The following is a 16,922-nucleotide window of genomic DNA, read 5'->3' as shown; positions in this document are numbered from 1 at the left end:
TTCCTCTTTCTGGGGTCCACCCCTACTACTTGGGACAGCTCGAGATCTGTCCGTCTAAGGAGAGTCCCTTAAGGCAACTAAATCACTGCCTAAGGTACCCAGGTCAGCTCTGCCAGCGGCATCAGAGTTGTCTACGGCCCCTAGGCCATCGACTTCCTCTGCGAAATCGCCTGCTGCCAAGGGTTCTCTCTCTTCAAAGGGATCGAGAACAAAGTCCGCAAGATCTAAGGCGGCGGAGTCAATCCTTGACCATGACCTCCTCGCTAACCTTCTGATGTCAAAGGTTAGGGACGCAGTCGATGAAAGATTCGACTCTTTGAGGCGGGCCTCCGGATCGGAGATCTCCAGCCAGTCATTTTCGGACATAGTGGCTGAGCAGATAAGCCCATAAAGGAGTTGATGTCGGGTTTGTTCCACTCCGGATCGTTGGCGCTAGCCTCAGAGGGGTCTGGACGCCTCAAAATTACCACCCTTCCATAAGAGCAACCCATGGCGGTTTGCCATACACGCCCCATACGTGGATGGCAAACTGACCCTGGAAGGTTGCGGCACCCGACCATTGGAGGACTTTTGAGTTCTAGCCCAAAGACCTCCAGGTTTTCCCTTCAAGGGGTTCGCCAGACTCGCAGAACATGCGTTAGTCAGAGTGGACAAAGTTCCTAAGGAAACGGTGATCTTTCCGAAGGAACAAGCCCAAGCTGTCTGGGCTCACACTATGGCTGACTGGGAGTGCGTTAACACCAGGTTAACGTCTCACAAAGGCTCTTTTACCATGTTTGTGACACCAGACGAGGTTCCGTCAAGATTACGGTGTAGACCCTCCAAGCAATCATGGAAGAGAAGCCTCTCCCAATCTTGAAGGAGACAGAGGCTACCTCCCTCCTCATACCTGCCAACAGAGACTTCTGGCAAGATGCTCTGGCCACGTTTACGGTCGGCAAATTGGACTCAGACTGTGCCTCGACCTTGTTCTCCGATACGCTCCCCAAGCTGCTGGAGAACATGATAAAATCTGAGTTTGAGGCCAGGACTAGACTGGCTAGATCTATCAACTCCGTTACCTCAATAGAGTTGGTAGTTTCATTTACAAGGACGAGCAGCTCTTCCAGGTCTTGACAAAAAGTCTGCTACAGACTTATCAGTCGGACCTATTCGAATTTGGTGTCGCAAGAAGAGCATGCAGAAAGTACGTCTTGGCGGAGGCTACTATTAGGCATGAGCCTAATAGACTAATTAAGACCTCGATCTGGGGCGAAAAACTCTTCCCTCAAGAAGAAGTAGATAACATCTTGAGGGAAGCCTCCAGAGCCAATCAAAGTCTTTGTGTCCATTGGGGTCTGCCCTTCGAACGTAAGTTTGAGGCAACTGGAAAGCAAGCCAGATTTAGGAAGAAACAAAGATACTTTGCGCCATATAAGACTTCTCGTCCTCAACAAATGGCACAGGCAATGCCCCTCGCCCAAATGTCGAAGCCTTCGACATCAAAGGCCCAGCCCCAGCAGCAAGTTTTGTGCTGACTTCCAGGGCTCCATCAAGGCCAAACAGCCTTCAACCTCTGCAGCCCTAATGGCCTCCCTGCCTTCAACCCCGTCTACGAAGCCAGTGGTTCCTTTCGCAGCTACAACCGGCATGCCGGTAGTAGTAGAGCCAGAGGCCACTCCCGGCTATGTAGCGGGTCAAGAGGCAGGGGTTTCGGGGAGGCAAGGGCTATAAACCCACAACCAACCAGTGAGAAGTATCAGGTAGGAGGGAGGCTATGCTGGTTCCGAGATCATTTTACTTTCAGCCCTTGGGCGTACAGCATAATCTCCAAGGGCCTGGGATGGATGTGGAAGGGAGGATTCCCACCACCACCAGTGAACTTCTTCCAGACTCCAACAACGGACTTGGAAGAGTACACCAAAGATCTCTTGCGGAAGAAAGTCATAAAGAAAGTAAAGAGCCTAAAATTTCAAGGACGTCTGTTCACTGTCCCAAAGAAGGACTCATTCAAAAGAAGAGTCATTCTAGACTTGTCCAAACTCAATTCCTACATTCTTTGCGACAAGTTCCACATGCTGACAGTCTCGCAGGTGCGGACCTTACTTCCCCGTGGGGCCGTCAATACCTCTATAGATCTTACAGACGCTTACTATCATGTTCCGATAGCAAGGAACTTCTCTCCATACCTAGGCTTCCGACTAGGCAACAAGGCGTATTCATTCAAAGTCATGCCATTCGGGCTCAACATCGCGCCCAGAATTTTCACCAAACTAGGAGAGACAGTAGTTCAGGAACTCAGGACCCAAGGAATAATGCTGGTAGCCTACCTAGACAACTGGCTCATTTGGGCAACCACAGTCGAGGAATGCCGCAGGTCAACTGCCAAAGTCATAGAACTCTTAGAGCTTCTAGGATTTCAAATAAACAAGGAGAAGTCGCGGCTGAAACCAGCTTCCCACTTCCAATGGTTGGGAATCCAATGGGACCTGGAGAATCACAAGCCATCCCTTCCACCCAAGAAGGCCAAGGAGATAGCAACGGCTACGAAACGATTTCTTATGATTAAAAAGGCCTTGCGACGTACCCAAGAGAGGATCCTCGGTTCACTACGATTTGCGTCAGTAACAGACGTCCTACTGAAAGCCAGATTGAAAGATATCAATCGTGTCTGGAAGAGGAGAGCCAACAACCATCTTAGAGACAAACTCAGTAATTCCATCTGTACTAGCAGAGACACTTCACCCATGGTCGAAACTCAAGAATTTGAACAAGTCAGTGCCACTGCACTTCCCTCCCCCATCTGTGACGATTCATACAGACGCGTCACTGAGTGGTTGGGGGGGATACTCTCAGCACAAGAAAGTTCAGGGAACATGGTCAAACACGTTCTGCCAATTCCACATCAAGGTATTGGAAGCCATGGCAGTTTTTCTAACTCTGAAAAAGTTAACTCCGGCCAAAAACAATAGTCTCGGACAGCCTTGTGGTAGTCCATTGCCTAAACAGAGGGGCTCCAGAACAAGCAAACTGAATCATGTACTAGTAGCAATATTTACTTTGGCAGCCAAGAAACACTGGCACCTGTCAGCAACTCATCTGGCAGGAGTCAGGAATGTGATCGCGGACGCTCTCTCCAGGACCACTCCGCTAGAGTCAGAATGGTCCCTGGATATGAATTCATTCCAGTGGATTTCCAGTCAAATCCCCTGCCTGCAAGTAGATTTATTCGCAACAGAGTCCAACCACAAGCTACCATGCTGCGTGGCTCCCAATCTGGACCCTCTAGCCTATGCCACAGACGCATTAGCCATAAATTGGAACCACTGGCAGAAGATTTACCTGTTCCCCCCGGTGAATCTCCTGTTGAAGGTGTTGCACAAGCTACGTTCCTTCACAGGACAAGTAGCTCTAGTGGCTCCCAACTGGCCCAAAATCAACTGGTTTTTGCTCCTTCTTCCTTCTAGAGCTGAAGCTCCATCCCAAATGGATCCCTCGCCCGGAACTGACACAGGTAGTACAAACTTGAACTGTCAGCTTCCTCAAGAATTCTCCAAACCCTAACTTTATGGACTTCATGAAGTTTGTGGCCCAAGAAGAAGCTAGTATTGATCCGTGTAATGTCATGTTCATAGAATCAGACAAAAGAGATTCAACTCTTAGACAATACGATTCAGCTGTTAAAAAGTTAGCTGAATTTCTAAAACATTCAGATACCCATAGAATGACCCCAAATCTGGCCATCTCGTTTTTCAGAGCTTTATTCGAAAAGGGCCTAGCCGCCAGTACTATTACAACAATAAAATCAGCCTTGAAGAAGATTTTTCAAGTCAGCTTTAACATAGATTTGTCACATATTTCTCTTCCATTCCAAAAGCATGTGCACGCCTTAGACCAACTGCCCGCCCACAAAAGGTCACTTGGTTCTTAAATGATGTGCTTAAACTGGCGTCAGACATCATTAATGAATCGTGCGCATATATCACTCTCTTAAGGAAAACCTTATTTCTAACGGCTATGGCCTCAGGTGCCAGAATATCTGAACTTTCGGCTCTCTCACGTAACCCAGACAACATAGATTTCCTCCCATCAGGAGAAATGCTACTCTCCCCAGACCGGAGCTTCCTGTCTAAAAATGAAGACCCCCAAAACAGGTGGTCCCCTTGGAAAATTATTCCCCTGCCTCAGGACACTTCTCTATGCCCTGTTACAACTCTTAAGTCCTTTTTAGCCAGGACCTCCACAAAGTCGTCAGGTCCTCTCTTTATTAGGGAACATGGTGGTACAATCTCTATCAAAGGTATTAGACAGCAGATACTCTACTTTATAAAACAGGCCAACCCGGAGTCATTTCCACAAGTTCATGACATTCGGGCAGTGGCTACTTCAATTAATTATTTCCAAAATATGAACTTTGAGGGTCTTAAAAAATACACGGGTTGGAAATCTCCAGTAGTTTTCAAACGCCATTATTTAAAGAATTTGGAAGCACTGAAATATTCAACTATAGCTGCAGGGAGTCTAGTCTCCCCAGAATAACATTTCTCAATCTTCTTCTGCCCTTCCTTTCCCCAACCCCTCCTCCTTTCTACCTGCCTCACTTGTACTTGCCACGATGCCTCTCTCCTCGGTATTGGGAGAACCCCGGCGTCACTCTGCCACATTTTTGTACATAATTTATTGGTCACGGACGTGTTTTATAAACCGTATGGTACATATCCAGATTTGTAGCAAATTTCTTGCATAGTACCTGTATAAACATTTTCTTATTACCATTAAGCATATTTAATTCTAAGCCATAACTTAAGTCTTAGTTATTAAGCATTAATAGGTTAAGTTTCTATTGTTACGGAAGTCTTTTACATTAAGTAAACTTATTTTTGAATGAATTCCATTTTCATTTCTCCCCTTAAGTTTACTTTACTCATTGTCTTGGATAGTATTCTCTGGTAAAATTTCACCGGCGAACACAGGTCAACCCAGAAAAGGGATTTTGACAAAGGAAAAATCTATTTCTGGGGAGAGACCTGTGTCGCCCGGTGAACCCGACCCCTATCATAAGTCTTCCCTTCCCTACACCTATCCAAGCCAGGAAAGGTATCTAACACAGCAAGATTGATAGATACCGCTCGCGTCGGGCGTTAGTAGCGGCAGTACAGAGGCAGTGTAGGTGTGGCCGTTGGCACGGCTCACCCCATATGTAGGTTTTGAGAAGGAATACTCTAAATGGCAGGAGACCTGTGAATAGTGGCTTCCACACGCCCTGAACTTTATACATGACACCCTTCGGGTGCTCGCGCGAGGGTAGTAACCTCTGCATACCAATGCAAACTTTCTCTGGTATATTTAGAAACTATTTATATCAGGAAAGTGGATAGCAGGATCCATTTCACCGGGCGACACAGGTCTCTACCCAGAAATAGATTTTTCCTTCGTCAAAATCCCTTTTTTACTGCATATCTTTTCGTACATTTATTGAAAACATCTAATTTCATACAATGAACTTACCTGTCAGATATATCATAGCTAAGACTCCGTCGTCCCCGACAGAAATTCAAATTTCGCGCCACTCGCTACCGGTAGGTCAGGTGATCTACCTGCCTGCCCTGGGCGGCAGGACTAGGAACCATCCCCGTTTTCTATCATATTTTCTCTGTCGCCGGTGGTATCAACATTGTTGTTACTACCTCCTGACTGGAATTCGCTTTTCAAGACTTTATTGATCATCTTTATTGGATTTCTTGGTGACGTACTGGATCGTTGTTTGGCATTTCGCTACTGTGGACTGGATTTGGACTTGCTTTTGATTTTTCTAATAGAATGTCTGATTCAGTGTTAGTGTGAGAGTGTGTGAATGTAGGCTGCAAGGTGAGGATACCGAAGGCTTCGGTTGATCCTCACACTGTATGTCGTAAGTGTAGGGGGTTTGACTGTTCTTTGGCTAACACCTGTATTGAGTGTGAAAAGTTGGATGCTAATGAATGGAAGACTAACTTCTTACTTGAAGAAGTTAGAGAGGGATAGGATTAGACGGGCTGCACAAAAGAGTGTGAGTACAAGGCCTATTGAGCCTTTTTCTGAGTCTAACTCTCCATTTGTTAATGAATATGATTCTCCCTATGTATCTGAATCCTCACAGGCTTTGCATTCGGATTCGGCTTCTGAAATCGCCAATCTGAAGGCTACTCTTCGTAAAATGAAGACAAAGATGGCGGCCATACAAGGTAAGGCTAGTGATTGTGAATTACAAAGTGAAGTGAGTGTTCCCAGTGTTGTGGAGGGGGCGTCTGACCGTCCCTGCGATGCTCCCAGGCCTAGACCTCTTCCAAACTCACATACCCAGAGGAGTAGGAAAGTCGAAAGTCGTACGGAGGTTGTGGGGAATCCCCAACGGTCAGGCGTCCCTTCAGCAGGTTCTGTTTCGTTACAGTCTGCTCAGGACCGCTCAAATAGAAGCGTCCTACGAGATTGTTTCTCGTCGTCCGGGTCTCCTTCACCTAAACGAGGGTGGAAGGACTCGGATCTTTCTCGGGCCACTGAAAACAGGCATTGGAAAGAGCGCTGAGCGCGTTCGACTCGAGCCCGGAGCGCTTCTCGGAGGAAGCTCCTTCTTCTATCAAGAAGGCTAAGCTGGTTTCGACGCCTCCTAGAGATGTCTTTGATGATCGCACTCCTTCGAGTTCTCCTGCTTCTTCTATTGAAGAGGACGCTGGGGTGGCTTCCAAGAGGATTTTGCTGGCAGTTCAGGAGCAGATTGCCTCTTTGGTTGGAGTTCTTTCAAGGGATCCCCCTCGCAGGAAGGACGCTAGACTTCCTATTAAGAAGTCTCGTCTTCTTTCTCCAGCCAGACGTGAAGCGTCCTCCAGACATAGGACGTCTTCCAGGCAAGAAGAGGCGTACAAACGTCAGGATCTTTCCGAGCGAGTTGCTCGAGATCAGGATTCGCTCAGGCCTGAGGCACCAGCCAGGCGCGAGGCGCCAGTTAGGCGTGCGGATTCAGCCAAGCGCGAGGCGCCAGCCAAGCGCGAGGATTCAGCCAGGCGCGAGGAGTTGCGTGAGGCGCCAGACAAGCGCGAGACGTCAGCCAGGCGCGAGATGCCAGCTAGGCTTCACGCTCCAGCCAAGCGTGAAGCGCCAGACAAGCGCGAGGCGCCAGACAAGCGCGAGGCGCCAGCCAAGCGCGAGGAGCTGTTCAGGCACGAGAAGGCAAGCAGACGCGAGACTTCTTTTAGACGTGAGAGAGAGTCGGTTCACTCTATGAGCCCCTCTCCTAATAGGAGTTTGTCACCAGTAGAGAGAGAACGGGATGAAGATCCTCTCGTTTTTCAAGCCGATTCTCCACAAGGTAGGGAAGGAGATTCGGAAGAAGAGGGTGACGGGAGAGAAGGAGTCTCGAACTATAAAGTTCTAACTGACCTTCTTTTACGAGAATACGGAGATTCTTTAACTCCTGCCGCGTCCCCGCCTTCGCCTCGATCACTGTTTTCGAGTGCTACTGTGCCTAAGTCTTCGTCGGTCTTGAAGATGAGACCTACGATCTCTATGAAGAGAGCGCTTCAGTCCTTAGACAAATGGATGTTGTCTAAGAAGGATCTGGGCAGGACAACCTTCTGTATGCCTCCAGCCATACTTTCTGGCAAAAGAGGTTTCTGGTACCGAACTGGGGAGAACATGGGCCTTTCTCTTCCAGCGGCAGCCGAAGCGGACTTTTCAACTTTGGTTGACTCGTCAAGGAGACACGCTCTGAATGGAGCTCGCGTGTCTTGGGCTATTTCGGAGACGGATCATCTCCTCAAGGGACTCTTCCATATTTTGGAAGTGTTTAATTTCCTAGACTGGTCCCTTGGGGTGATGTCTAAGAAAGCTCATGACTCGGATGGTCTTGACCCCGAAGTCATTCTCAGTATTCTTGCTTGTATCGACAAGGCGGTACAAGAGGCCGGATCGGGAGAAATCTCCTCTCTTTTCGGAGCAGTACTCCTTAAGAAGAGGAGTATTTTTAGTTCATTCCTAACCAAGGCGGTTTCTCCTTCACAGAGAGCAGCCCTGGTTTTTGCTCCCATGTCTGACTTCCTGTTTCCTTCTCAGTTAGTGAAGGACATTTCTCGATCACTGACTGAGAAGGCGACTCAGGATCTTCTCCTGCAAACTGCAAGGAAGAAGAGACCTCTTGTTTCTGTTGACCAAGAAAGGACCCGACTTCTACGGTTCAGCCCTTTCGAGGAGGGCCTCTCTCCAGAGCTACCTCTAAGAGAAGAGGTCTTGAGAGGAGAGTAAGGCTCCTTCCCGTCCCTTTAAGAAAGGGAAGTGAGACAGACAGCCTCCAAACACCAGTGGGGGCCAGGCTTCTCGAATTTGCAGACGCCTGGTCACTCATAAACTCAGACGCCTCTTCCATGTCCATAATCAGGAAGGGATATCTTATCCCCTTCCAAGACAGTCCTCCACTAACGACCATTCCGCGGGAACTGTCAGCCAGATACAGGGACCCTGTACTGAGGGATACTCTTCGTCTGATGGTGAATCAAATGTGGGACAAAAGAGCTATAGAACTGGTTCTAGAGCAAAACTCTCCGGGTTTTAACAATCGGCTTTTCCTGGTTGCGAAAGCCTCGGGGGCTGGAGACCAGTTCTAGATGTCAGCGCTCTGAACAAGTTCGTTCGAAAGGAGAAGTTCTCTATGGAGACTTCGGCCTCAGTCCTTGCGGCGTTAAGGAGATTGGATGGTGTCGCTGGATCTCCAGGACGCCTATTTTCATGTCCCGATTCACCCTTCGTCGAAGAAGTACCTCCGTTTCATGACGGGGGAAGGATCTTTCAGTTCAGGGCCTTGTGTTTCGGCCTATCCACAGCGCCTCAGGTCTTCACAAGCCTGATGAAGAATGTGGGCGAGGTTTCTTCACCTCAAAGGCGTCAACATCTCTCTATATTTGGACGATTGGCTCATCAGGGCCAGAACAGAGAGACAGTGTTTGGAGGACCTTTCTATGACCCTAGACTTGATAAAGGCGTTGGGACTACTCGTGAACCTCGAGAAGTCACAGCTGATTCCCAGACAGAACTTGGTCTATCTGGGGATTCAGATGGATTCTCGGGGTTTTCGAGTATTTCCTTCGCAAGAGAGAATCGTGAGAGGCTTGGAAAAAGTCTCTCTCTTCTTAGGAAAGACCGAACTTCGGCAAGGGAATGGTTAAGCCTACTAGGCACCCTTTCCTCGCTCGAACAGTTCTTTCCCTCTAGGAAGACTACATCTTCGCCCTCTTCAGTTTTTCCTAAGGAGATCGTGGAACTGGAAGACGGGACTTCTCTCCGACAGTTTTACCTCCTTCCAAGGGAGATGACACCACACCTGCAATGGTGGTTGTCCCCTCTAAAAGAGAACAAGGGAATTTCTCTGGAAGTTCCGAACCCAAACCGAGTGTTGTATTCCGACGCATCGGAGAAGGGTTGGGGAGCAACACTAGGTCCGAGAGAAGTGTCAGGCACCTGGAAGGCAGCACAGGTGTCCTGGCACATAAATTGCAAAAAACTTCTAGCAGTTCACTTAGCGCTAAGTTCTTCGAACCCTTTGTGACGAACAGTGTGGTCCAAGTGAATGTGGACAACACTACAGCCCTGTCCTACATTCGGAAGCAGGGAGGAACACACTCTGTGTCGCTTTACGAGATAGCAAGAGATCTGCTAATTTGGGCCTCACAAAGAAACATCGCCCTCCTAACAGATTTGTTCAGGGGACGAGAAACATCAGGGCGGACAGACTGAGCAGGAGAAGCCAGGTCCTTCACACAGAATGGACTCTTCATTCAGAGGTGTGTCAGAGTCTTTGGGATCTTTGGGGCACTCCTCACGTAGATCTGTTCGCCACATTCCTTTCCAAAAGGCTGGAAGTCTTTTGTTCAGTGGTGGAAGACCCAAGAGCTCTCGTGGTCGACGCCTTCCTGCTGGACTGGTCTCATGTGGACGTGTACGCTTTCCCCCCTTTCAAAATCCTGGGACAAGTGTTGCGAAAGTTCGTAGCGTCCAACGGGACAAGGATGACCCTGATAGCCCCGTTTTGGCCAGCACAAGATTGGTTTGCAGAGGTGCTGGAGTGGACAGTAGACTTCCCAAGATCCCTTCCAAAAAGGATGGATCTTCTCAGACAGCCACACTTCGAGAGGTTTTCATCAAAACCTCCCCGCTCTCGCTCTGACTGCCTTTCGACTATCGAAAGACTTGTCAGAGCGAGGGGGTTTTCTCGCGAAGCTTCAAGCGCTATCGCTAGAGCCCGCAGAGCTTCCACTAGACGAGTCTATCAGTCGAAGTGGGAGGTATTCAGAAGGTGGTGCAAGTCTAAGAAGTTGTCCTCCTCCAGTACCTCTATAACCGAAATCGCAGATTTCCTGTTGTTCTTGAGAGAGGTCTCTCATTTGTCTGTATCGACAATCAAAGGATACAGGAGCATGCTGTCAGCAGTATTTAGAAACAGAGGCCTAGACATTGCTGACAATAAAGATCTGCACGACTTGATTAGATCGTTTGAAACGACAAAATCGAAGGAACTAACTCCACCCAGCTGGAACCTGGACGTAGTTCTCAAGTTCCTTTCGTCGGACAGATTTGAGCCTCCCCACGTAGCTTCGTTCAGGGATATAACAAGAAAATGCTTGTTTCTCCTATCTTTGGCGACAGCCAAAAGAGTTGGCGAACTTCATGCCCTAGAAGATGAAGTCGGCTTTAACAAAGACTCGGCCTTTTGCTCGTTTAGAACTCTGTTTCTAGCGAAGAATGAAAATCCATCGAATCCCTGGCCCAAGAGATTCGAGATCAAAGGCTTATCGAGTCTAGTAGGGAGAGAAACGGAGAGGTCTCTTTGCCCGGTAAGAGCCTTGAAGTTTTTCTTACAAAGAAAGAAGCAAATGGGAGGCTCTAGACAAAGTCTTTGGTGTTCGATTAAGGACCCCACAAGAATCATGTCTAAGAACGCGTTAGCTTTCTTCATTAGGAGCGTCATTACGGATGCTCACAAGTTCTGTCCTGACGACTCTTTTCCGCTTTTAAGAGTAAAAGCCCATGAAGTCAGAGCAGTGGCGACGTCTCTCTCTTTTCAGAAGAATATGTCATTAAAGAAAATCATTGACACGACATATTGGAGGTGCAATTCAGTTTTTGCATCTCACTATCTTAAAGACGTTCGCGTGACCTACGAGAAATGTTTTTCTCTGGGACCATTTGTATCGGCGGATACAATACTGGGTACGGGAGCAAACACCAATCCTTAAATTTGTACATACCTTCTACTAGATATGTTCTAGATTCCTGCTGACAAAGAGGGCTTGGTGCTGCACTGGCGGCCAGTCACTGTTGTTCAGTAAGGAACTCTTGTGATATCTTTTAGGGGAGTATTTAAAATTTTTTTTGAGAATTTTGTATAAATGAGTTTTTCGTTTCGAGTTATGGGTTGTTTGTTATGAGTTCGGGGATAACTCAGAACAATTCTAGATACTAACATGGTGGTTAGGATCAGGTGGTCGGGATTGGTTATGCTCCTTCACAAGGTGTGTTGTCATAGAAGTGGTCCAGTACCCATTGACAAAGTCCTTTTAGGCTCTGCCGAGTAAGCGGTTCTTATACCCATCGACAGACCCACAAGAACTCTAGCCATAGATCTAATATCTCGCTAAAGTCTTGAGGTGATGCAGACTACCGGGCTACAGCCACGAAGTCTTACCACCTATCAGGTAGGAACCAAGGTTTTTTTCTTTTATACCTACAACATATGTTGTTTACCTGTCTATTCCATATTAGCTGTCTCTGACCCTCCACCAAAGGGTGCCAATCAGCTATGTATATATCTGACAGGTAAGTTCATTGTATGAAAATGATATTGTTATAATACAATAAAGTTTCATACATACTTACCTGGCAGATATATACGATTAATGGCCCACCCAGCCTCCCCGCAGGAGACAGGTGGAAGAGAGAAAATATGATAGAAAACGGGGATGGTTCCTAGTCCTGCCGCCAGGGCAGGCAGGTAGATCACCTGACCTACCGGTAGCGAGTGGCGCGAAATTTGAATTTCTGTCGGGACGACGGAGTCTTAGCTATGTATATATCTGCCAGGTAAGTATGTATGAAACTTTATTGTATTATAACAATATCATATTGAAGAGATGCACTTTAATTAGTCTACTGTATTGTGTAATTATTTGTTGCATTTTCATGTTTCAGGGTTTCTCTCGAAAGAAAGTCATCACACTCAAACATCAAGAAGATGGGAGTTACTGAAGGTTCTACATGTTTTAAACAATTTTTATTACCTTTAAAATCTATAGTTATTGTAGGCTGCTAAACTGACTTACAACAGTGAACTATCAAAGTGAAATTCAGTTCTTAATGTGACATTCACATGACCAATGGAGTCATGTTGAACTTACAGAATAGTACTCCATGGAAGGTCCCACTTCCTTTGCAATGTATATACATATTCAAGGGATTGATCCTTAATGAGTCTTTTGGAAAAGATTGTTCACTGACAGAATTTTTCATATTAAATAAAGTATAGTAGTTTTGTAGATCATCTTGCATGCCATTATTTCCTCAGTTAGTAAATTGTAACAGCTTAATTGTTGCATTAAGTTAATTCTTGTGTGAATGGTTGTTTTGGTAAAACAAGGTATTGTGAACTTCTAATTGGCAGTCTTTTGTAAAGATTATAAATTAAGTTGGAAGCAAAAGTGCAAGTGAATTCACTTTATGTTGCAGCTATTTTCTTACGTATAAAAACTATAATATTCTAACTGTCAAGATTATGGTGACAAAAATGGATTCAGAAGTCACCTTAGGATTTCATTTCAAAAGTGAAACTGAAGAGACTATATCCCTTATTGACCATAGAGATGAGAGAGATGAGTATTTGGTTGACTGTAGTTCTGAAATTGACAATCCTTTAGCATCATCTCCATTCATTTGTGAAAAAAATTTGGTCGACTGTAGTGCTGAAATTGAAGATTCATTATTAGTCTCTTCAGTCAATCATGAAGAAGAGGATTTGGTTGACTGCAGCTCTGAAGTTGACAATCCATTGTCAGCATCTCCAACCAATTGTGAAGAGGATTTGGTTGGCTGTGGTACTGAAGTTGAAGATTCGTTGTCAGTCTCGCCAGTCAATCATGAAGAAAAGGATTTGGTGGACTGTGGCGCTGCCGTTAAAGATCCATTATCAGTCTCTCCATTCTACCATGAAGAAAAGGACTTGCTTGGCTGTTATGAGGGTACTAAAGATATCTCTCTGCCATCAGATTCAATCGTGATGTTTAAGGCAGAGCCAGAAATATATGAGAGTAGTGGAGAGCCAGAAATTTATAAGAGTAATGAAGAGCCTCAAATTGATTTGAGTAGTGAGAGTGAAGTGAAATATTCAAACATAATGGATTCATCAGATAGTGACATTTTTGGAAATTGTTTGATGAGCAGTGAGCGTGAAAAATTTCCTCATCAGGAAAGTGGTCTCAAAACTTACATTAATGGACACACTCAAAAAAAGTCATTTGTGTGTTTGAATTGTGGAAAACAGTATGCTAAGAAATCGAACCTTAAAACTCACATGCTGAGTCATACTGGGCAAAAACCATATACCTGCAATGAATGCGGAATAGCCTTTTCTGAGAAAAATAGACTCACAAAGCACATGAGGGTTCACACTGAGGAAAAGCCATTCAAATGCAAAATCTGCGGGAAGGCCTTTTCTCGGAAAAGTTACATGAGGCTTCACACGAAGAGGCACATTGGCGAGAAGTTCAGTTGCGGTGAATGCGGGAGGGAATTTACTCAGAAAACATACCTGAAGTATCACATGAGAGTTCATACTGGAGAGAAACCATACAAGTGTGGGGAATGTGGGGAAGCATTTTCTCTGAGGACTAGTTTCATTAGCCATATGTACGGTCACACTGACAAAAAGCCGTATGCGTGCAGTGTCTGTGGGAAAGCGTTTACCAAGAAGTGTAGTCTTGTAAGTCATAGGAACATTCACAAAGGTGAAAAGCCATACAACTGTAGCGAATGTGGGAAAGCATTTGCTCAGAAATCTAGCCTCATGTGTCATGTAAAAATTCACAGTGGAGAAAAGCCATTCAAATGTAGCGAGTGTGGGAGATCGTATTTATACAGAGATCATCTCAGAAGGCACATGAGGATTCACACTGGAGAGGGCAAATTCTTCGAATGCAGTGTCTGTGGGAAGAAATTTCAGCAGCCAAACACTTTAAGAAGACACATGACATGTCATACTGGAGAGAAGCCATTCAACTGTACCATCTGTGGGAAAGGGTATGCTGAGAAAAGCACCCTCACGAAACACTTGAGAATCCATACGGGAGAAAAGCCCTTCAGCTGCAGCGAATGTGGCAAAGCTTTCTCACAGAAAGGCCATCTTGCAGTTCACATGAAGAGTCATATAGGAGAGAAGCCTTTTAAATGCAGCGAGTGTGGGAAATCGTATTCTCACAGAAGTAATTACGTGAGTCATATGATCAAGCACAGGGGCGAGGAGCTATTCAGATGTGAAGTATGTGGGAAAGCGTTTTTCCCAAGAAGTAAACTGCTGAGGCATATGAAGACTCATACGGGAGAGAAGCCATACAAATGCGGTGACTGTGGGAAAGAGTATGCTGGGAAAAGAGACTTCCTAAAACACATGAATAGTCATACGGGAGAGTAACTAATTCGGTGTAGTGATTATGGGAAGGCATGTTCTCAGAAAAATAGCAGTCATACAGGAGAGTTACTATTACTGTGCAGTGATTATGAGGAAGCATGTCTCAGAGTAATAGTAGTCACACAATAAATTAACTACCACTTCTGTGCGTTGATTTTGAGGAAGCATGTTCTCAGAAAAGTAAGCATACAGGAGAGTAACTACTGCTGTGTAGTGATTATGAGGAAGCATGTTCTTTGAAAAGTGCTCGTACAAGTAAAAATATAATTCATACGGTAGAATCCTTATATATTCTTGTGAGAAAGAAAAAGGACTTTCTTTGATAAATTTGACTGGAGGAGCTGTCATGGTACTGAAGCCATAGAGGGAACTGTTCTTTGTGAAATAAATTGGATGATGCTGGTGATATCAGTCAGGAAAGAAGGGACTCCAAAAGTAAACACTGTGGGGTATGAAACAAATATGTAGTACATTATTGTAACTTCTAAAGGTATACCTCTCAGATAGGTTAGTAGTTCTTGCAAATTATAGAGTTCATTCAGAGAAGTATTTTTTCAAGAGTATCAGAAAAGGCAATGAGGCTGAATAAACATATATTTTTAAATGGTGATTTTATTGCTTAAGGCAGAACCCTGAGAGTACATATTTTTGTTGAAAATGCATAGTGTCATAAAACATTTTGATCCTACACGATATGTAAACTGTCGGTCCTTTACATTAGGAATTACTTACAGCAAAGCTAGAAAACACCCGTTAAATTCATGAAAAAGGTGGTTAGGCAGTAACTACTGTCCTGCCTGCCCAAATGTAAACATTCCAGTTTGCTTTTGGCCGTCATGTGATGCAGACATGTTTTGTGAGCTCTTTGCCTGACTGTCGTTATGCTCATTTTTTCCATTGGGATATTTTCTTACTTTTTGTGTATACCATATATGGTGTGTTTGATATTTATTAATATACATACCCATGATTTGTAATAGCCTTGCATAGGCCGTCTTCCCCCAGTGAGTGTGTCTCAGAGTCTGCGGCCAAAGACGTGACATTCGCTCCCCTATCATTCATCCTCATGCTGCCTGCTTGTAAGGGCATGACAGTCTATCTTTTGTACTTATGCTGAGTGTTGCTCTTCACTGCTTGCGCTGTGGGCAAGTTTGCTGGGAAGAAACTTCAAAGGAGGGTTGCCGACCGTTTCACAAGGGCCTTCTCCCTCTTTGGAGGGCAGTTACCCTTGAAGCAAGAGTAGTCCCTCTCTGCTAATCATTTTTGCTTTTTTCTTCAGGTTGACAGTGAGTATCATAGACTCAGAAGTAGATGACTGGATTGTCACTGTTGGTTATCCTTTACTTTAGGATTTTCAACTGTGGCACTCCTGTATGCTATGGAACTGCCTTGTTGTACCTTTGATCCATCTACTGCTTTGCCTCCTGTTTTAATTGCTCCTGTTTCCCTGGCAACTAGTCACTGGGCAGCTCCTGCTACACCTCCTTCCCCAGCTACCCTGATTGCTCGTGTTGCTGACACTGATGTTCCTGTAGCTCTTGCCAGCCAGGCTGCTCCTGTTTGTTCTCCTGCCGCAGCTGCCAAGGTCGCTTCTGTTGCTACTATTAAATTTCGTGTCGTTCGTGTCGTTTGGGCCGCTCCTGTTGTGCTTCCTGCCCTAACTGGCAGGGCAATTCTTGTGCTTCTTGACTGTCATTCTGTAGATGTCAGAGAGGAGTTCAAAGAAGTAGTCCTGTGAAATGTAGCACCTTCTTCAAACTTATCCTCATCTGCGTTTTCTGCTGCCTTATCCCCTTCTTCCAAGGCTCAGTGGTTTAGGGAGAATAAGGCTGCTTTCCCCCTCCCGCCCCTCCCCCTCTAAGAAATCTCTTTACTGGGCTTCTAAGGAGCTGTTTCGAGGAGGGCTTGGGAACCGAATTGCATACCTCACAGGGTCTTTCTTTTTGAGAGCCATTGGGCACGCAGTTCTAAGAAGTCTGTCAGGGTCTCTTGAGTGCTCGAGTTTCTATGGATTCTCAAGCATTGTGAACTGGTGCTGGAGAGACCTCTCACCTTCCCAGTTCAGGCACAGGGCAAGAGAAAGAGCCAAGACATGCAGGTGTCTTGGCACCGGGTGCCTCAGTCTTGACCAAGCACCTGGAAAAGCAGGGAGAAGATTACCTTCAGAAGTCCTATGGAGCTTCTAAGGGACTGCCTCTCTTTGGGGAGGCAAGGTTCTCTTGTTGACTCTTCCCGCTTGTAG

General features: G+C 45.8%; 1 protein-coding gene across 3 annotated transcripts in view; it reads left to right on the top strand.

Moving 5' to 3' along the window:
- Positions 1-15,284, top strand: part of LOC135203042 (gastrula zinc finger protein XlCGF57.1-like) — a 47,078-nt gene extending 31,794 nt beyond the window's left edge. For all 3 annotated transcript variants that reach the window (XM_064232629.1, XM_064232627.1, XM_064232628.1), the window contains exon 2: positions 12,193-15,284. In XM_064232629.1, the coding sequence (XP_064088699.1) occupies positions 12,773-14,683 (1,911 nt within the window). In that variant the 5' untranslated portion in view covers positions 12,193-12,772 and the 3' untranslated portion in view covers positions 14,684-15,284. The remainder of the gene's footprint in view (positions 1-12,192) is intronic.
- The last annotated feature ends 1,638 nt before the right edge of the window (positions 15,285-16,922 follow it).

Source organism: Macrobrachium nipponense, chromosome 33, assembly GCF_015104395.2.
Source record: "Macrobrachium nipponense isolate FS-2020 chromosome 33, ASM1510439v2, whole genome shotgun sequence".
Lineage (NCBI taxonomy): Eukaryota > Metazoa > Arthropoda > Malacostraca > Decapoda > Palaemonidae > Macrobrachium > Macrobrachium nipponense.
This window is presented reverse-complemented; position numbering and strand designations above follow the sequence as displayed.